The sequence below is a fragment of the Physeter macrocephalus genome, chromosome 18, assembly GCF_002837175.3.
Source record: "Physeter macrocephalus isolate SW-GA chromosome 18, ASM283717v5, whole genome shotgun sequence".
NCBI lineage: Eukaryota > Metazoa > Chordata > Mammalia > Artiodactyla > Physeteridae > Physeter > Physeter macrocephalus.
The window spans coordinates 31930194-31952240 of NC_041231.1; the positions used below are offsets into that span (position 1 = coordinate 31930194).

Sequence of the window (22047 nt, forward strand, 5' to 3'; positions counted from 1 at the left end):
AATCTAAAAAAAAAAGGTCTGAAGAACCTAGAGGCAGGACAGGAATAAAGACGCAGACGTAGAGAATGGACTTGAGGACACGGGGAGGGGGAAGGGTAAGCTGGGACAAAGTGGGAGAGTGGCATGGACATGTATACACTACCAAATGTAAAATAGATAGCTAGTGGGAAGCAGCCACATAGCAGAGGGAGATCAGCTCAGGGCTCTGTGACCACCTAGAGGGGTGGGATATGGAGGGTGGGAGGGAGAAACAAGAGGGAGGGCACATGGGGATATATGTATATGTACAGCTGATTCACTTTGTCATCAAGCAGAAACTAACACACCATTGTAAAGCAACTATACTCCAATAAAGATGTTTAAAAAAATTTAAAAAAGATATCACCAACCCAATAATGACCTCTGGTCCTTCCGCTTTTGAGAAGCTCCCCTGGCAAAGAGGATGGCTTAAAATACCATTGGAATAAATAGAACTTGTGAGGAATCTATTGGGTACCATTTGAACCTCCCTTCTGCCACAAATTTCTCTGAATTCAGTGCTGTTAGACCAATCCGGGATTTTGCCTTTTCCCCATGCGTTCCTCTCATCTCTGGACACTTTCCTGATTCACAATACAGATGGTGGAATAGTACGAGGGCTCCTCAGATAAGGTGGAGGTAGCAGTTGGCAAGTTATTACCAAATATAAAGTCCGATATTTCGTTTCCCCTTAAAACTGAAATGACCAGAGGATTGGAGACTTGGCTCTAGCATTTGAAAGATGCACTTTTGTCACACTGGAAAATGTTCATTTAATTATATTTAATCCCCAAACCAGCTGGGCTGTAGCATTTCACACTGAAAGGATTCCTATTCTTTCCAAACTCCATTGATAGAACAGTAAAGACTAACTCCGATATAGGAAGGTTCTCTTTTTTAGACGTTCTAGTGGATCCCATGCAGAACTCTGAATTCAGGTTATGTGATTTCAAAGAACATTTGTTAACTTCTGATTTACTTGGTGGTTTTCTACTTCTAGGAATAGACATCCTCTAATTCTCAACTATTAGGTTTTTCTTCTCCCTTAATACAAGCTTTCATTTATTTTGTTAATTATTAGACTCCAAGTTGGGTAAAAGTGCTTGGCGCAGAAACCAAATTAGGGAGGAATCGAAACTTGGGAAAATGATTAAAAAGTGTCGGGGTGAGGAAGGGAAGGGGAGGGTGCTGTAATTCAGAACTTCTTGTCTCCCTCTATTGAGTATATTCTGCAACTACAACAACTGTCCTCAAAACCACGCACATACTCAGTGCGGCTACCAACATTAATCCGAGGAAATCACGAGTGTGTGGAGTGTTTTTGCAAATTTTCATAAGAACTTGAAATTTGCAGCTTCCTAAAATATTTAGACTTCCTCTCAACCCTTAGCCCTACTCTGAATTCTGCCAGACTCACTCTTTCGGGAATTTTGGAGCGGAGCCGGCTATCTCCGCAGTTTCTCCTCACACACAATCACAGGCGCTTCAAACTACCACCCTGTAAACTGACAACACTCCGCTGAGAAGCAAATGCCATAAAACTAACATCCTGAATAATCGAGGGGGCTACCTGAGCAACCCGACAGGACAGACCTGATCAGCCCTGGGAGAGAGGACACTTAATTCAGAGAAATCCAAAGAAAGGTGTTGGTTATGTAGCAGAGACTGAACATTATAAGGAGTTTCCCTTTTCCTGAAAAGCCAGCTTGGCTGAAAAATGTATCCATTCACTTCTTAACAGAGTGCATCCTGTCTTTTAAGTATCATAGTGTTTAAATGGCAACCTTTAGTGGTGAATCTCTCCCTGCTTTTGTCTAAATGACTATGTGTTCCCTGGTTCTAAGAGCTTCAACTGGCATCTCAGGGCCAACTCGACAGCAGGGGGCCGGTTACTATAACAACGGACGGTTCTCGTGAATTCTGAAAGGCCCCTGAGTAGCCGTTTGGGAAACAGTTATTGAGCAAAAGTTGCCTAGATTCGCCCACGTGACCCAGATCTCCCCGCACAGAGCTGCCCAGAGAAAGAAAAAAAAAATAGCTGCCCATCTTCAGGAACAGCTGGGGTCTCTAGAGGCCCCCTAACCCGCACGCTTTTAGCATCTCAGAGCAAGACACCACCATGTCCTCAGAAACTCAACCCTCCGAAGCAAGCACGTTTTGGCATCATGAAATGTGCATTCTTCTCCCCACTGGCTCCACACGTTGTCAGGCTTTGCCGAGCTGGATTCTAACAGTTATTCCTAATGACTAGAAAAAAAAACTTCTTGAACTGTACCTACAGGTACAGGTTCCCCAGAGAGATGAGTGACATGGGCAGTTTACCAGTTTATAAAAGAAAGAATGATGCCCAGAATACAGGTGGCCCCGCGAGTGCTTTGTTTACAGAAAAGATAAAGGTGATCACACAAAGCCACCAAAAAGTACGACTGGGAAGCTTGGCTTTTTCTAGACTTGAATTGCATATAAACCCATCTTTTGATTCTCATGCCCTCCCTCACAAGAGACACAGAAAAGCAGCTTGGTCTGACCCAATGCCTGTGTATGTGCCCCAAATCCCCTCAGAAAGCATGAGCCTGCCCACAAAAGTGGACTTTATTTTGCATAGAAGAATGCACATTTAAGTGGAGGGCAGAGACGGGCAGACTGGCGAGCAGGGGCCCACAGGTGGCTCTGTGCAGCCTACTAGCGCCACGAGGGGATGTGAGAACAGTGATGTCGATCTCCCTGTTTATCACGAGAACCCAGACAGCTGGGGTTTGAAGCAAAATCTTCCTATTTTCAAAATAATTCAGATTTTTAAAAACAAGATGTCAGGACTTCCCTGGCGGTCCGGCGGTTAAGACTCCACGCTTCCACTACAGGGGGCACGGGTTCGATCCCTGGTCGGGGAACTAAGATCCTGTGTGCTGCATGGAACAGCCAAAAAAGGAAGGAAGGAAGCAAAGAAGGAAGGAAGGGAGGGAGGACATGTTTAAAAAAAAAAACAAAAAAAAACAAGAAGTCAGCTACATAAAACAGATCTGGAGGGCGCCAGTTTTCCTGTGTGCTGCATGGCACAGCCAAAAAAGGAAGGAAGGAAGCAAAGAAGGAAGGAAGGGAGGGAGGACATGTTTAAAAAAAAAACAAAAAAAAACAAGAAGTCAGCTACATAAAACAGATCTGGAGGCCGCCAGTTTTTGACCTCTATTTGGGATAACCTTTGTTTAGCTGCTCATCTCCTCCATTAACCTACACGCTCCTTGCGACAGGAATTCCGTCTCCTCGCAGCATCTCCAGCGCCCGACACAAACTAGATGCTTGAGAAATGTCTTTGAATGAACAAATGAAGGAAGGAATACACAAGCCAGCTGTAAAGGGTCTTAGGTCGACAAAACAAAACAAAGCCCTAGGTGTGAATATAGCTGACTCTTGAACAACATGGGGGTTAGGGTGTCGACCTCTGCACAGTCGAAAATCTGCATATAATGTAGTTGGCCCTCCACATCCACAGTTCCTCCACACCTGTGATTCCATGGATTCCACCAAACACAGATTGTATACTACCGTAGTGTTGACTACTAAAAAAAATCCGAGTATAAGGGGTTGACCCTGAAGTTCAAAGATGCGTTGTTCAAAGGTCAACTGTACTTCCCAAACATACTAGCTTGTGATCCTGGGCAAGTCCACTCCCCTTCTGGACACTGTCTTCTCCCTCGGAAGAAGGTGATACAGCCCCCGCCACCTTGGCCACCACCCATGGCTGCTATGAGGATTAAGTCATGTCATGTTTGCTTCACGTTAATTCACCATTATTGACTGTTGTGACTGACAGTGTTTCCCCCTTGCTATCTGTCCACAGTCACGTGCATGGGAGGGATCACTGCTATTACACCATCTCCTTTGTGACTTTCGTGGGGTGGAGGGGGGCAGGGCAAACACCTAAACCAAATCCAGTCATCAGAGAGCACGCATGGAAGCGCCCGCTGCTAGAGCAGATGGGCGCAGAGCGTGTGCCCGGCTCACAGTAGCTCTGAGTGTCACGGCTGCTACTGTGGAATCCAGGAGGGATGCGAGCTCCGCTGGGCACACGTGGTTTGCCATTCCTCCAGCAAGAAGGGTGTTAGCCCATGCCCACACTTGACCTGACACACATCTGTTTGTCTACCCGAGGCTCCGTTATGCCAACTCAAAACCCACACACGTTTGTGGTTTGTGTCCCTTCCTATTTACTACGCTGTCTCCCCCGAACATCCAGGGAAGAGACAAATCGCAATGTCAACACAATGCACTTGCTTTCACGAACAGCACTCTTAATGAGGAGGCACCAACAGAGGGCAAAATTTCTGAACGTCTAAAGATGAGAGTAAAAGAGAGACCTTCTTCTATCCGCCTATGAAGCGAAATTGGTGTTGACTGATTTACCACGGAATTTACAGACGGCTCAGTCATGGGCTGAAGGGGGATGTGAATTTCTCAGATCAGAAAGCGAAATCCTTCTAACACCAAACTGCAACAAACCTGGGTTAGATGTTACAATTCCCACTTTGAGTTTCCATTTTCTGTTCCTGAGTCTGTGTAGTTAGCTCAGCCCTATCTGAGTCTGAGAAGAAAAGCTGTTTTATACTTCTGGAAAGTTCTTTCCCAAGCTAGAATTACGGTCAATAAGATGCTCAATTTGTCATCACGGTACGATAGCACTGATTAGCTGGAACTAAGAACAGAACAGATAGGTGATATTATTCAACATCAAAATCTATTTGGCTTCTAAAAAACACTTGAAAATACATACAGTTGGTCCTCAAGTTTTCTCCTTTGTGTTTTTGGCAAATCCAAAACATAGGATCTTTTCAACACACAGACATGTGCTATAAAAACAGGCTGTGGAAGGAAGTAAATGCCTCCAGACAAGCTATTCCTCGTCTAGGCAAAACAAGGTAATGATTAACACAGTGGGCAATGAAGTCAGACTGGCTGGGTTCAAATCCAGGATCCACCGAAGATTAACACTGTGACTAATGATTTTACCAAGCCTCAGTTTTCTGATCTGCAAAATGGATGTAATAATTCCAAGGATTCAAATGTTAATCCGCTTAGCACATGTGTATTATGGTGAATACTCAAGAAAAGATTCTTGGCTGTTTAGGCCTTAAGATATATGAAGCCATGTCAGGGTAAGACTTTCTTTGCTCATCAGAGAGAGAAGAGCTACCTTCAAAGCAATTTTCCTCAAGATTACAGAACAAAATAGAATTAAAAATACCTTCACAATACTGACAATTCGAAGCGGGCGCTCATGTCTTGCTCACAGTTGCTAAGGTATTCTATGGAACAAGTTAATAAATAAACAAGTTGCATGTCCCAGCATACGGACTGGACACCCTGTATATAGCTCTGTTCCCAGCATCAACCTCAAATTATGCAAATCGCAAAGAAACCTTCTCCAAAATTTCCTCTTCTTTCTGAGTGGCAGCAGCTGTGCCGCTCCAAGTCTTTTTCAGGAACGTCAGCACATTAATGCCATCTAACAGCTTGTCTTGGTAAGATGGGGGGCTGGAGCTCTTGGAATGTACTTTCTGACTGTAGTCATTCAAAAGGTGCGTTTTGTTACCATCTTCAGGAACAGGGCCAAAATGGCACACTTTAAAGAGTACTGAATTGATTTCTTCTCCCTCATTTCAATTGAAACGATTACAGCTCTGCACCATCGCATGTTGATATGGGTGACACTATTTAAAAGGCACCCACAGGGCACCATTTATAAAAGGAGGCAAGTGGTAAGTGCTCATTGATTTTTCCTTGATTTTATCTTTATTAGCTGTCCCACCGCCCTGACCCTGGTGCCAAAACGCTCTGCATGTTTCTTCCTAGCTTTACAGCACCTTCTGCATTGTTACGGATTTTACTACATCTCTTCAAGGCAGACCTTTGCAAGGAGACTCGGAGAGAGAACTACCTGTAACATCTCAGCCAGCCGTATTTCAAAATAAACTTCTCCCACAAACCCATGCTGCTGCCCGTAAAAATGCTGCTCAAATAGCTCCCAATGGACCTCTGTATATCTTCCAGCTGACCAAAAATATACGAGGTCTCTACCTATATTTTTTAGTTTTGGCCAAATGTGATGTAACGAGACTAACAATCGGCCTCCAAAGGGGTCCCTTTCAGGAAACATACTCTTAACCCAATGATGCCAAAGGGCCTAAATATTTAAGGATACTTCTGGCTGTGCTCCGCGAATATCAGCGCGCTCCCCAACTTATCCTGTGTCCTTGGGGCTGAGGGGCCATCTGTGGCCAATGGGGGGCAAACAGGAGTGGAGGGTTACACTCCCGGGCCGTGCAGTTGAAAGCTAGGTGCCTCGTCGATTTTTCTATCAATTTTTTCTCCACCACAGGTGGGAAAGGGCTGCCCAAGCCCCCTCAGACTTCACACGGTGAAGACTCTGCTTCGTGTGGTTAGGCCACTGGGTGTCGGCGGGTATCTCCTGCAGCAGCTCCAGCAGCTGATTCCGGCACTGCCCAGGCTGACCACCCTGCCTCAGTGTTGTTTCGGAAGGGACAGGGCCGTGGGTGGGGTCACATCTTTAGTTACTTAGGGTGAGCTCCTCCGGAATTGTCTGCAAGCCCATTAAGAGCATCGCCCAAACCAATCATTAGCTTTATGGTCGCCCTTCCCTTTTTTGGCCCAAAGTGGTTCTGCTTGGTAGGTTCACCTACATTTCTACTATCCTCAGCTCCCAACAGGCAACTTTCAGCTATTGCTAGGATAAGTACTTTGTACAACTGAGGTCATGCAAAAGAAGGAATTCTAGAAAGAAATTCCGAAAGTTATTTTCAAGCCATGTGTTAAGCAGTGAACATATAATTGGGAAGTGTGTGCAGTCCTACGATATGATTACATGTCCGGGACAGCATCTGTTTAGATCTGTAAAACCTGATTTTCTTTATTCGAGAACAATGACTTTTCTTTAGGCACAGCAGGACCCAGAATTAAATTTGTATTTTTCGCTACAGGCAGGGATCTGATATTCACCGCCTGCCAGCCACTGGAATGAGCATTTCCTGGTGCTCAGACCTAATCCTCGCATGAACTCACTGGCACATTTCTTAACTCTATTTTGCAGAGGAGGACGCTGAAGGTGATGGAGGAGTCTTGTCTAAGGTAGTGTTTCTCTCCCTTTTTTTTCATAGGCACCTCCCCTAAGGGGCCTTTATAGACTTTTTTTTTTTCCTAATCACACCCTCCCAATGAAATTTTAATATCAATGACAAACTGCATATCTGTGTATGTACTAGATATGTGTGTGAGTGTGTGTGGGGGTATATATATATAATCTGTGCTTGATATACAAAAAGTCAGTTTTTTCACCTTCCCCAAACCCATTTTCACCGCTTTGGGGATGATCACATTCCCGTTAGGAATACATGCTCTAAGGCGACCCACACGGTGAGGGACTGGTAAAGCCTGGCCCCAAATCCAGGCTGTCTGACTCTGGCCCGTGTTCGTACTTCACTTCCCAGTGTTTGCCGCTTTTCGTCTTGCCCTCTTGCAGCTTTGGCCCTTCCTGCGTTTCCACCACTCTCAGGATAAGGCAGTGGCATCCGGGGCCTTCGCGATCGGGCCCCTCCTGTCCTCACGCTTTGTTCCAGCGACACTGAACCACAGGTGCCTGCTTACGAGAGGCCGGCCGGGTTCTCTCTCTCCAGCGCCATGCCTCCTTCGCTGGCTTGGGACCGCTGCGCTTCAAGGCCCAGCTCGGGCATCAGCTCCCCCAGGGAGCCTTGTCTGACTCCACTCTGCCCCCCGGGGCTGCTCCAAGCCCTGCCTGCGTGCTGTCACAGCAACGTGGGCTCACTCCTCTCCATACACTCGCCAGAGTCTGTGTTTACCTGGCTGCGTGGCCCAGTGGGCTGTGAGGGCCTTGGGGGAAGGGACATCAACCCTAAATCACCAGGCCCAGCACAGTGTGTGGCAGGAACTCCATAAGCGCCTGCCGAATAGGAGCTGCAAGGGGCTCCAATGCCCACAGAATAGTAAAATAGCTTTATTATTTCATAGCAGAACCCTTAGCTGAACCTTCTAAACTCCTGCACGCACTCCTTAATAATCCTGCACTTGAGACAGGATTGAAGGCACCCCTCATTTTTCCAGGGCATGACACACACACACACGTGTGACACCAGAGTCCTAGCGAGAACCCGAGGCTGGCCGCGCTGAGCTCACACGCCTGCCTTGTTTCTTTCCGGCTATTTACACGTGTACTTCCCCTGCTATTCAAGTCTGAATTCTCTTTTCTTAGCGCAAATCCCTCCCCCCTCCTTGATTCCGATTTCCCAGCTTTTGGAGGGGACACCGCCCTCTTCTGTCTGCCTGGCACCTGCATCCAGTGGCCTCTCTGGGTCTTGACGGTCCTTTGGGGAACCACCCCGTATGCACCTTCAGTGCATGTGGTTTCAAGGGCAATGTCCTCATTTCTGGGCTCCAGAGTTAAATATAAGACCCAGGCCTGACAAGTCCTGGCTGCCAGAGGGCTCTGGGGATGGGCAAATAACCTGAGTCAGTCCTAAGACATGCCATCTTGGGGTTTAAGTGGCACTATTGGAGGAGAGAAATTCCCTTTCCACTGGGATGGGGGGATATAAGTCCAACATGGGCCAGAGGCCACCATGTGGAAACAGTCAGAGGGCCTTCCCAAGAGAAAAGACCATACAGACAGAGAGAGCGCAGATCCCAGAGACGGAGTGAGGGAGAAAGAGGCTCACAAAACATGCCGAGCCCCGTTTTCCTTGCTGTCTTCCGAAAAGAGCTGGGCCTGATGCGTCTGAACATCCAACGTCACGAATCAACCAACTCTTTCTTTCCTGTGCTTAAGGCAGTTTGGAAGAGGTCTCTGTCAGCTGTAACAGAAATGGTTCTGACCAGTAGTGGATGAGAGCAATGCACACTCCTTAGCCCACGGCGGGCATTTCAACAAATGTTGGTTCCCTTTCCCTTCCCTGGTCAAAGAAAGCAGCTGAGTCTAACGGTAAAGGCACTGGCCTTACTTGGGCCCACGGATCCCAAGTCCCTGTGACTTAGAGCTGAACAGCCATCACGCTCAGCCTCCACAGGATTCAGTGTAGTACCAGGTATGTATCTCAGGGGTTCAATACGTTTATGGATTCTCGATTGAAGACATCTCGTGTTCAAAACCAGGGTCCACCACTTCCCGCAGAACCCTTCACGAGTCACGTGCCCGCCCTGAGCTTCTGCCCCTTACTTTTTTTTTTTTTTTTTTTTTTTTTTTTTTTTCGGGCCTCGTTCCCCTGCATCGGCAGGCGGACGCGCAACCACTGCGCCACCAGGGAAGCCCATGCCCCTTACTTTTAATACGGGGATGGTAACCTACAAATTTGTCGTAAGGGTCCCAGGAGATGGGGCCTGGCGAGGGCTTGGCACAGCAGCTGGTGCTCAAGAAGGACTCTGTGAACATCAGCAGACACCAACATCGCGCAAGGGACACTAGTGGAGAAACAATCCAGAGTCCTCGGCATTCATTTCCAACGGTTTCATGAACCCATGCAATTGCAGTGAAAAGAGCCCTACGTGAATACACAGAAACCAGAGCAGTAGCTGTAAAGGCTCAGTCCTTGGTTGTAGAAACTGCAACCGTGGCGAGCTGGTTGGAACCCCCAGGGTCAAGGCCTGCCACCTGAGGAAACACTCCAGAAGGTTTTGATCTGCCTCGATGCTCTACTTAGGTCAAGTCTGTTTGCCAATCATCCACTCTCACCGTGCCTCAAAAGGCAGGAGAAGAGCACAGCTGGTCTAGCTTCAAAACTGCATCGTCGAAGGGAAATACCCATCTTTTCTGCATTTACCCATTTTCTGTGTGAGCTCCCCAACGCTTCCCCTCTTTCACGTTAATAATAAAGAAAAAACAAAGATGGACATTAAAAAGGTCTTTATCCCTCTAGGCTGTTCTCATGCTTAGCAAACTCGTCCATCCTGAAGCTAGTTCAATTTTACTTTGCTTGCTCTGTAAGAATTTTCTCCTTCCCGCTCATTTTTGTGTACTGACGTTAGGAGTTTGGTAAAAACTCACAGGCAGCGTCTACTGGAGGAGGTTTAAAGCTCTGGTTACTTTAAACCAAGCTTTGAATATAAACATATATATGTGTGTGTGTATATATATATATATATATATATATATATATAGGTAATATATATGACACTATAAATATATTTTAAACATGAAATAATAATGTATTAATACATATTTTTGATTCAGACGCACTGAGTTTTTCAAAAATATAAACAGTGTGAATTTCTAATGGGAAAAAACACCTTGAATGTAAGGGTCTTGAAAGCTCTCTTTATGACATTGCACAGCCCCTTCCTGTAAGCAGCTTGCCCTCAACGTGTCTGCTTGGCCAAATGTCCGTGGTCTTCTTTGGTCAGAGTGATCCACTCTCAGGCAGGCAGAGAGCCAAGGTGGGCCAACCAGAAACAACCCTGAGGTTTTTGCTAGAACTATTTCGAACAGGAACTTTTTCACACTGGGGTTGCTAGGGTTACCCAGCCTGGGGCAGCTGTGGGTTCTCTGCGCTCCTTTGTGGGGAGTCTGCAACTAAAACCACACAGCACCAAAAAGAGCCAAGAGAAGGGCAGGCAGACCTTTCGTTACCTCTATGTGCTCAGTTCAACCCATGTTACGCAGCCTCCCACTTACTAACGGGCTCCAGACAACTATTTGTTTGCAAACCACTGTCCGGGAGAAAGGATGGCATGGAGGTGAGTCTAGCGTTACTAGGCTCACCCCGAAACACAATATAATCCATCATCTAGCTGGTCTGTAGCACTAACAGGGCTACAGTTAGACGCCTGGGGAAGCCTCGGATGAACCCTTCCTTTTTCTCTTGTTCTTTCCAACTCAAAACAGACCTAGGGACACAGGCCAATCTGTCAGCAGATTCTGTTGATCCCACCTTCAGAATGTATCTGTATCCAATCAGTTCCACAACCTGCACTGCTGCCCTCAGGGGAGACACCATCACTCCTTCTGGGACCAGTTCAGTAGTCTTCTACCTGCTCTCTCTGCTTCTGCCCCTCCTCCTCTTCAGTGGTCTTTGCAGCACAGCCAAGTAATCCTGAAGTTAGATCACAACACTTCTCTACCAAACAGTACTTCTCTTAGGGTCAAAGGCAATGTGTTTACAATGGCCCACAAAGCAGTACCTGACCCAACTCCCTTCCATCCTGTTTCTTCCTGATACCCTCTCCTACCACTCTCCCCCATTCTCACCTGCTCCAGCCACACCTCTCGGCCATTCCTGGAACATACGAGGCGCACTCCTGCCTCAGGACCTTTGCACATGCTGTTTCCTGTGCTTGGACCATGCCCCAGATGGAGCCCATTTGACTCCTTCCTCCTTTAGGTCTTTGGACAAACACCACTCGCCAGGTAGGCCTTCCTTAACCACTCTGACCACACACCGCTAAGCCGCAGCATCCCCCCTCTGCTTTCCAGATTTGGTTTTCTCCATTATACACTTACCACCACCTTGTTTGCTTTATCCATTGCCTGTCTCCCCCACTAAGATGTAAGCTCCGTGAGAGAAGAGTGTCTGGCACACAACAGGGGCTCAAAATTCATCAAATGAATGGAAAGAAGGGATGGAGGGAGGGAAATATGACACCTATTCATCACTGATGAAGCTTGTTAAAGGGCAGAAGCTTCCTACATCAGTCTGAGAGGTGAAGGCAGCCAGGCCAGCCACGTGGGCCAGCCTGCTTCACTCAGTTAAACCGGCTGAGAGAGCGTAGCTGAAAAAAAAACACACAACTTTTAAATAGAAGCTGCAAGCAGGCTTCCCGTGGGAAGCAGTGAGAACCAGTTCAAGGATGATGCTAACATAAGGATGACTTACCATCAGCCATCTTTATCCTATGTGTATTAAATGCCACATAACATGATAAACGTTTCCCTATCACCGAATTTTCAGCGAAGGGCTATGAAAAAAATTTTCAGGTCAAGAGGAGCTATTATGTGGATGCGACAAAGTGAAGCATGGTCTCAGGGAAACTGGGAATGCTATGAAACTTATTAACTCATCTGGCAGGTTTAGGAACTACAGCTCAAAGTGGAAATGGGATTTGTTGCCAGCAAGTAGCAGGCCTGGGATTTGAACCCGGATCTCCCTGATTCCCAAGCAAAAGCCTCTCTGGCACTAAATCCTAGCAGCTCATCACGAGCGCCTTCATCTCAGTAGTGGCTCTATCCCACCGGCTTCTTGCAGATAAAGCGGATCTCCCAGGTGGTGACGCTAGAAACACTCCAGCTACCTTACCTTTCTGAATGAAGAGGCCATGGGCTTCCCCTCCCCTCGGGCCAGCCACCCCCCGCCAGGGCAGCACGCTGACAGCACGACCCGACGCCCACACCCTCTCTGTCAGGGCTGCCTGGCTGACTCACCTCCAGTAAACGAGCACGGCAATGAGAAGGATGAGGCACACGAAGGTCAAGGCTGACACCACAATGAGAGGGACGATCCACTCCATCCTCCCTGGAGAAGGGCGGCTTATCATTCCAGAGGTGTTCTTTTCTGCTGCAAAGAGAAACCGCGCCAGTTAGAGGACAGAGGCCAGCCGAGCCGGGGGGCTGGGGAGCCAGAGTGGATGGGGATTTCTGCTCCAGTTTTGGGTGGTTTCTGGAGAACAAGGCTACCTGGTGACGAGGGGCAACCTGCAGCCCACACTGCTTCCCACTGAGTCCCAAGCCAAACGGGACCTTTTCTGCAGGCTGCACCCTGTAATCGCCGGTGGGACGGATTTGCAGGTAGCGTGCAAGACGTTGTTAAGAAGAGCTGCACGGAAGACAGAGACCCAGCCTCACTCCAAGAGCATTACTGTCCCCGAGCGGCCTTTGGATACACTGAAGAAAGGTGCTCAAGTCGGAATGTAGCACAAAACTTGCCCGTGGAAAGAGGCGGGGGAGCCTGGCAGGCGTGCCAAGGCAGGAGGGATGGAGGCAACGATGGGTTTTACTGAGGTAACCGGCTGTGACTACAATGGGTCTGTCTTTCTTTGTCTGCTTAGCATCTGTTACCCCTTCCTCTAGGAACTGCACCCATTTCTGCTGTGGGAGACCACCTCTCCCTAACAGACAGTCCTGGGGGCACAACTGTCCAATGTGGGCCCCCCAGGCTCCTGGCCAAGGGTAGGGGCAGGGCTCAAGCTAAGTCAATGGTGCTCTCACCGCAGAATCTCAACGAGCCACTCGAAGTCTCAGCAACAGCACATCCCAGCAGGAGCACCCAGATTCCTCTGCCTACCAGTTCCCACCACCCAGATCCCTAGAGATCCTGTGTTTCCTCAAATATGGTTCAAAAGCTTTTCCTCTGATCTCATCTCCCGCCCGCCCCCTCTCCCCATCCTTCTAAAAGCTCTCAGGCTGGCAGCCACGCCTTGCTCTCCTCCTAGCGCACATCGGCTACTCGACAGCAGCCAGTGCAGGGGTTAACCGGGGAAGCTCGTGAAATGGTCCCGGATTCCCTCTGGTCAACCAGCGCCTCTTACCCCAGCAGCCCCTCCTGTCTCTCTCAGGCCCCGAGGATCTTCACAAGTCCCCAGCAGCCTCAGGTGAGAACCTAGTCTCTTGAACCGTGGGGTCAATGCCTGGAAATCTCCAGGTCGCCCGAATGAAGCTCAGATGCGGTGCGGGGCTGGGGAGAGCCCGGGTACACAGAGACGGTCACGAGAGGCACGCGGCGAGAAAGCGAAGGTTCACTGTGACCGCGAGGAGAAGCCCACGGAATCATCCACAGCTGGCTGCAGGCTGACCCGTGCTCAGCAAGGATTCCTCCCGCTCTGCAAAAACGAGGCCAGCCTGCAGCCAGCCGCAAGCGTCCGTCTGCTGGATGGACTAAATGCAGGGCTAATCAGGCTGCGTTTCCAAGAGAGAGGAGGTGGGCCGAGCAGGAAAGAGATAACTAACTGTCCCTGAGAGGAGAGTGCTAAACAGGCAAGACCTGGAGTGAAGAAGAAATGGGTTACGGGGTTTTTACTGGGTTTCCTCGAATGTACTGGACCTTGATGCCCTCCTTTGTTTCATGCACAGGCAGGGCCAGATTTATGCCCAGCTCACGGGTAAAAAGACACAGAGGCAGGCAAGGGAGGCACACTGTGATTAAGAATCACAGCAGGGCAGCCGGCGGTTTATAAACTGCCTTCCTAACTGTGCCAGCCCATTTCTCGATATCCCTTGCTCCACAATTTTTCATCAGGCAGCTATTTGTCAAGCCCCGACTGTGTGTCAGGCACGGTGCTAGGGGAGGCAGATGCAGCAGAACATCAGACAGGAACAACCCTGTGCCCGTGGGGCAGGAATTTACAGGGGGAGAAGCAGACACATGACCAAGCAATTAGAATAAAATGAATGTGACGCCAGGGGAAGCACAACGGGTACGGGGGTGGGAACAGCTGTCCTAGCCCAGGAATTCTGGAGGGGCTTCCTGACGGTTCGGGTGGGAGCTGAAGGAGGAAGGGGAGTTAGCCAGGCCAAGGGCAAGGGCACATGTGCTCTGGAGAGAGTGCACTGAAGCGGTGGGGTAGGAGAACAAGGGGGGGCCGCCAAGATGGAGCGTTAGAGGCCACCTCAGCCAGGGTCTGTAGGCTGAATTACGGGCACCGCTTTTAGGCCCCAGGGCTTGCAGTGGAAATCACTGCAGTATAGTAAGCTGAGGCAGACAAGCATCAGATGTGCCGTCTATCCCTCAATATAATGCTTTAATTGCAAAGCTCTGGCCGCCATCCACACTTTCCCCCATTGTTCTTGTACTTTTAGATTAAAGCAGGGATTTTAATTGGGAATTTGTGGGATTTTGATTATGTAGCTCTTACACGGTATGAGTTAACTGGGTTAGAATGTGTAAATACACGTGCGGCAAGAACCACAGTTGCAAATGAGGATAATTTTGCGGGGCTCCAGCAGGGGGCAGCCCAGCCAGGTAATAATCTGGCTGGCAGTGGGGAATCCCCAAGCCCGGATGGTATCCACCGTGGGAAGCCCCTGCATACACAGGGTCTTCTTTCTTTCCTTGCCTTCTTACAGAAAAGGATTCTTGCCTGGGCTACTACACAGCAGGCAGCTATGGGGAGGAGACCGAATGCAAACGCCAGGTCCTCCTCATCCTCAATCGCTGAAAAGGACCCTTCGCCAAAATTGTCCCTCGGGTTTCACCACGGAGCTGCTTCTCTTTCTAATATTTCATGGCGCTGTGTAAGGTTTTTTGTTGTTGTTGTTTTTGTGAGGGGATGGAGGAGTGAACACATCAGAAATCCTTCTCTGGACAGCCCCCCGAATGACGGTTTCTATGGAGGAGAACTCAGGCCGGCCACAGCTCGCAGTGTGAGAGAGAGGCCTAAGGAAATTATTCTGACAGCGGTTTAATCTTGGCCTGGACTAATGACTGGCAGCCAGATTTGCCCGCGTCTTTTACATAAAGGTCAGGCAAATATAGGAGTGCTACTGGATTTCCATGTGGGCACGATAAAGCTGAGTTCATGTTAAAATTCACAGTACTGCTTGGTCTTCGCAGTACCAGGAGCCTGGAATTTCATTCCATGGCCGTGCAGTCATGTGGAATCTGTTCCTGTCACTGTCCTGAGGAATCCCACACTGCCCTCAGGGACAGCAAAACCCTTCCTGAGTGGGCCTTCCTCCCACCCCATCATATCCTGCTGCGCCCCCTGCAAGGGGTTCCGGCCACACCCACCCACCCAGTGACCATGCTGGGCCATGGTCCCACCTCTCTGCCTTTGTCCCTGCTGATCTCACTGCCAGGAACACCTTTCCCATCCCGCCCTCAGAAGCTCCTCTTGATCCCTCAATCCTGGTTCAGGTGCTACCTTCTCTGTGAAGCCTCCCCAAACCCTCGGTCTGTGCTCTGGAGGGCAAAGATCACAGCTTCAAATCCTGGCTCTGCGACCTTCTAGGTGACCTCTAACCAATAACTTAAATCAGTTTAGGCCTGGAGTTCTTCATCTATAAAATGGGATAAAAGAACCTACTTCACAGAGGTGGTGGGAAAACTTAAGATGCACGTAGAATGCTTAGAAGTGTGCCCGGCATTGAGCAAATGCTAAGTAAATACTCTCATTCTCGTCATGGTGGTTGTCACTGTGCACTTCTTTTACGGCACACATCACACTCAATTACAAGTGCTCTTTTACTACTTACTGTCAGGTCCCCCAAAGCAGGGCTGACTGTCTCTGTATATAGAACAGTAATAAAGCTCTGTCTCCTACTAGCTGTGCAACTCTGGGCAAGTTACTTAACCTCTCTGGGCCTCAGTTTCCTCATCTGTAAATAGAAATAATAATGCTGCTCACTACATCGTGGGTGGCGTGAGGATTACATGAGCTAATGCAATCAAACGCTTAGCCTGTTGCCTGGCAACCATAAGCACCTGGTTAACATGATCAACTGTGATGAGTGATCATCACCATCCCCACCCACCACTCACAGCATCACTAATTATCATCATCACCACCACCATCCTCTCCCTCTTCAACACCCTAGCACGGCGCCAGGCAGATGCTGAGTGCCCATCGGGTGTTTGCTGGATCTGAATCCCCCTGTAATAAATGAGGGCATGTGTGGCAACCACACAGAACCTCAGATGGGTTCTATGGGAATCAGCAGCAGGGGGCTGCCTGTGAGGAGACCGCCAGCGAAGAGCCAGAACCTCAAAGTCTGCCGTGAGACAAGACTGCACGATGCTTCTTGCCATCCTTCAGGAGAGACGCTTGTCCCGCTGCGTGACTCCATCTGTGGCCCAGCAGGCCCTCAAAGGAGAAAGTATAATCAAACAGTGAACTACCAGAAGCTACCAGGGACACGTAACGTGCCGCCTGAGCTGGGTATACACTCTTTTCCTCCTTTGCTTCAGTCTCCTGACAATCTTCCCCACGTCAAGGCCCCCAGAGACTAGAACATACTGTCAACTTTTCAGAGAAACCAAGATCCTGCCCTTCAGAGTCAGGCAGACCTGATTACAAATTCTGGCTTAGGCCTTTCTAGCTGTGTGACTTTGGATAAGTGACTGCCTGTCTCTGAGCCTCTGGTCGCTCCTCTGTCAAGGGGAAACAGATGATAATGCTCACCTCTCAGGGGACTTAGAAGGATAGAAGGATTAAATGAGATAATCCGTGCAAAGCAGATTGTGCCAGATGCAAAACGAAATCACGGGGCCTCTTGTTCAGAAATGATTAAAGAGTTTCAGGAAACGACAGCAGAACATGAAGGCAAACACAGGGCCTTCTGAGCACAGGAATGTGTGACTGCATCCCATGGGCTGCATCCTCAGAAAGCCAGCCGTGACCAGTCAAGCACTGAGCACAGCGCCCGCGTCCAGAGAACGTTCGTTCTTCCCTTCAATGGAACCAAGCAACGGCGCTGACAGTGTGATAAAATTAGATGCTCCCAACTGTTAGCAGCGGCTCGCTTTCATTCAGAGCTTCACTTGTATCCCAGCTGCCTCCTGAAAGGTCCAGCAGAGCTCGGCTGCCCTGTTCCTGGAAGGTTTGCCTCTCTCCCTGATGCCCGAATCCTGACACCAGGAAAAGCGCAGGACCTCTGGGTTAATGCACCTCCTTCTTGCCTCCATTTCTGATTTGTCCAACTGGTTTGGTTTTGCCAGCAGGCCTAGCCCTTTGATTCCTGCCTGCCACGGGTTGTGTGAACTGGCAGCCCACAGATGTGTCCGGCCTGGCATCCCTCCCCTGGGAATTATTAATTAAATTGTGAGTCAGTTGCCAAGATTTAATAAACGATAGCGTTCACAAAAAAATCAAAATTAAAAATTAAAAAAAAGGGAATCTTCTCCTGGAAATGTTCAAAACTGGCTAGCAACACAGGTCTGAATTCCCACGTGGCAAACACCAGCTAGAACCAAGCAGCACACTCTCTAAGACAGGGCATGGCTCATCAGTTTGCCAAAATAAAAAATTTAAAAAAAGGGAATCTTCTCCTGGAAATGTTCAAAACTGGCTAGCAACACAGGTCTGAATTCCCACGTGGCAAACACCAGCTAGAACCAAGCAGCACACTCTCTAAGACAGGGCATGGCTCATCAGTTTGCCACAGTCCCCACTGCTCCCTAATGTCTCACATCAGACCTGCTTTCTTCACTCCTGACTCCTGCTGCCAGCTCCCTCTGGCCAGTCGAATTTCTGTCTGCAGGATGGCACTGTGACCCAAAGGATCAGCAGAACAATGCACACACCTGGGACTTTTACAAAGGCCTTATCATCAAAAGCAAAAATCATGGTTTAATAAAACTCCTGACCAGGAATCTGAAATTACTAATTCAGCTCAAGAGAAGAGGCTGCTTCCGACCAGGCAGCTTTCCCAATTCCATATTTATTTTCAAAGAGATTTTATTTTTCAACCAATTAGAAATGAACCAGACAGTTGCTCCATCTATAAACGTGGGCCATTCCTCTCTGTGAACTTGGACCTTCTTCATACTCTTTCCAGGGCTGCATCTTGCTGGTCTGTGTGTAAGAGGATAAAAATGGAAAGGAGGTATCAACTTACACCCCCCTCTCCCCCCATGGATGTGATGTGCAGATGAGGGGCTGCTAGGAGGGTCAGAAGATGTGAGGCCAGGCAGGGCCGGGACTCAGAGAATGAGCCGGTTTCAGAAATGTCTTCCAGTGGAAACTTACAGCAAAATGCTGTCTAATACCTAACCCTCTCTGAGCATCTGCAGGAGGGAGGTAGGGTTTAATGACCTCCCCACAGCCCTTCCTCCTCCCAGCTTTTATTTCAGCATCCACCAGAATCTGAGTAAAGTGCCTCCATTCTGCTTTTTCCAAAAAATTAAAAAAAAAAAAAAAAAAAAAAAGAAAAACAGTTTTCAGTGGCATATGTCATCACTGAATTAATGCTGTTTGCCTTTTACTGGCTTGGCTCTCATCCCAGTAGAAGCAAATAAAAACGGAGTACAATGTACTATAAATGCTACAGGCAGTGAGACATCAGATGGACCTTTCTGAAACGCTTCCTACCCCACAGTGAGGGCTCAACTTCTGCTTCAGGACAAGAACCCCTACGTGGTTAAGACTAAAATGAGCTTGGATCTGAGAGGCCACTCTCAGGAGTCGGGGAAAGTAGGATTCTTTCACTTTTCAAGAAAGATTAGAAGCAGAGCTACCTGCACACTCAGACATCTACAGCTGGGCTCGGTCGCGCACAACTGGACTGCATTTGTTCTGATAAGGCCACTCCTTCAAAACCACCCGCAGCTGTGAATTAAGGCACTGGTTTTTTTTTTTTAAAAAACTGTGGTAGAACACACATAAAAGTCACCGCCTTAACCATCTCTAACAGTACAGTTCAGTAGGGGTAAGCATATCACACTGTTGTGCAACCGATTTCCAGAATCTGTTTTTCATCTGCAAAACTGAAACTCTGCACCTTTTAAACAGCAATTCCCCATCACCCCGACCCCTGGCTCCTGGCAAGCACCATCCTACTTCCTGCCTTACGGCTTGACTACATTCTAGGTACCTCACATAAGTGGAATCATATACATACATATATATATATATATACATATATACATACACACACATATATATATGTGAAATCATATACATATATATATACATTTGTCTTTTGGGGACTGGCTTATTTCACTAATGAAATAAGTCCTCAAGGTTCATCCACGCTGTAGCATGTGACACGATTTCCTTTTTTAAGGCTGAATAATATTCCACTATAGGTATACACCACATTTTGTTCATCTATTCATCGGTCATTTGGGTTGCTTCCACCCCTTGGCTACTATAATGCTGCTATGAACATGAGTGTACAAATATCTCTTCAAGACCCTGCTTCCAATTCTCTCGGGTAAATACCCGTAAGTGGGAATGCTGGATCATATGGTAATATGCTATTTTTAATTTTGCGGGGAACCTCCATACTGTTTCCCAAGTGGCTGCACCACTTTACATTCCCACCAACAGGACACAAAGGTCCCCATTTCTTCACATCTTCACCAACACCTTATTTTCTATTTTGCTTTGGTTTGGGGGTTTCGTGGTAGCCCCCCTAATGGGTGTGAGGTAAACAGGCGGCCGCTTTTTTATAGGGCCACAAAATTTGTCTCATTTTTCTGGAGCCCTGGCATTAGCTAAACCACTGTTGCAGAGACATGATTGTGGGTTACAAATACATATATTCTGGGGCTTCCCTGGTGGCACAGTGGTTGAGAATCCGCCTGCCGATGCAGGGGACACGTCCGGCCTGGCATCCCTCCCCTGGGAATTATTAATTAAATTGTGAGTCAGTTGCCAAGATTTAATAAACGATAGCGTTCACAAAAAAATCAAAATTAAAAATTAAAAAAAAGGGAATCTTCTCCTGGAAATGTTCAAAACTGGCTAGCAACACAGGTCTGAATTCCCACGTGGCAAACACCAGCTAGAACCAAGCAGCACACTCTCTAAGACAGGGCATGGCTCATCAGTTTGCCACAGTCCCCACTGCTCCCTAATGTCTCACATCAGACCTGCTTTCTTCACTCCTGACTCCTGCTGCCAGCTCCCTCTGGCCAGTCGAATTTCTGTCTGCAGGATGGCACTGTGACCCAAAGGATCAGCAGAACAATGCACACACCTGGGACTTTTACAAAGGCCTTATCATCAAAAGCAAAAATCATGGTTTAATAAAACTCCTGACCAGGAATCTGAAATTACTAATTCAGCTCAAGAGAAGAGGCTGCTTCCGACCAGGCAGCTTTCCCAATTCCATATTTATTTTCAAAGAGATTTTATTTTTCAACCAATTAGAAATGAACCAGACAGTTGCTCCATCTATAAACGTGGGCCATTCCTCTCTGTGAACTTGGACCTTCTTCATACTCTTTCCAGGGCTGCATCTTGCTGGTCTGTGTGTAAGAGGATAAAAATGGAAAGGAGGTATCAACTTACACCCCCCTCTCCCCCCATGGATGTGATGTGCAGATGAGGGGCTGCTAGGAGGGTCAGAAGATGTGAGGCCAGGCAGGGCCGGGACTCAGAGAATGAGCCGGTTTCAGAAATGTCTTCCAGTGGAAACTTACAGCAAAATGCTGTCTAATACCTAACCCTCTCTGAGCATCTGCAGGAGGGAGGTAGGGTTTAATGACCTCCCCACAGCCCTTCCTCCTCCCAGCTTTTATTTCAGCATCCACCAGAATCTGAGTAAAGTGCCTCCATTCTGCTTTTTCCAAAAAATTAAAAAAAAAAAAAAAAAAAAAAAAAAAGAAAAACAGTTTTCAGTGGCATATGTCATCACTGAATTAATGCTGTTTGCCTTTTACTGGCTTGGCTCTCATCCCAGTAGAAGCAAATAAAAACGGAGTACAATGTACTATAAATGCTACAGGCAGTGAGACATCAGATGGACCTTTCTGAAACGCTTCCTACCCCACAGTGAGGGCTCAACTTCTGCTTCAGGACAAGAACCCCTACGTGGTTAAGACTAAAATGAGCTTGGATCTGAGAGGCCACTCTCAGGAGTCGGGGAAAGTAGGATTCTTTCACTTTTCAAGAAAGATTAGAAGCAGAGCTACCTGCACACTCAGACATCTACAGCTGGGCTCGGTCGCGCACAACTGGACTGCATTTGTTCTGATAAGGCCACTCCTTCAAAACCACCCGCAGCTGTGAATTAAGGCACTGGTTTTTTTTTTTTAAAAAACTGTGGTAGAACACACATAAAAGTCACCGCCTTAACCATCTCTAACAGTACAGTTCAGTAGGGGTAAGCATATCACACTGTTGTGCAACCGATTTCCAGAATCTGTTTTTCATCTGCAAAACTGAAACTCTGCACCTTTTAAACAGCAATTCCCCATCACCCCGACCCCTGGCTCCTGGCAAGCACCATCCTACTTCCTGCCTTACGGCTTGACTACATTCTAGGTACCTCACATAAGTGGAATCATATACATACATATATATATATATATACATATATACATACACACACATATATATATGTGAAATCATATACATATA

At 47.8% G+C, this 22047-nt stretch overlaps 1 protein-coding gene across 4 annotated transcripts in view; it reads right to left on the reverse strand.

Moving 5' to 3' along the window:
* Positions 1-22047, reverse strand: part of PTPRG (protein tyrosine phosphatase receptor type G) — a 761444-nt gene that overhangs the window by 81341 nt on the left and 658056 nt on the right. For 3 of the 4 annotated variants that reach the window (XM_024124118.3, XM_024124115.3, XM_024124117.3), the window contains one exon: positions 12452-12584. In XM_024124118.3, the coding sequence (XP_023979886.1) occupies positions 12452-12584 (133 nt within the window). The remainder of the gene's footprint in view (positions 1-12451; positions 12585-22047) is intronic. The other variant, XM_024124116.3, reaches the window with a different exon arrangement.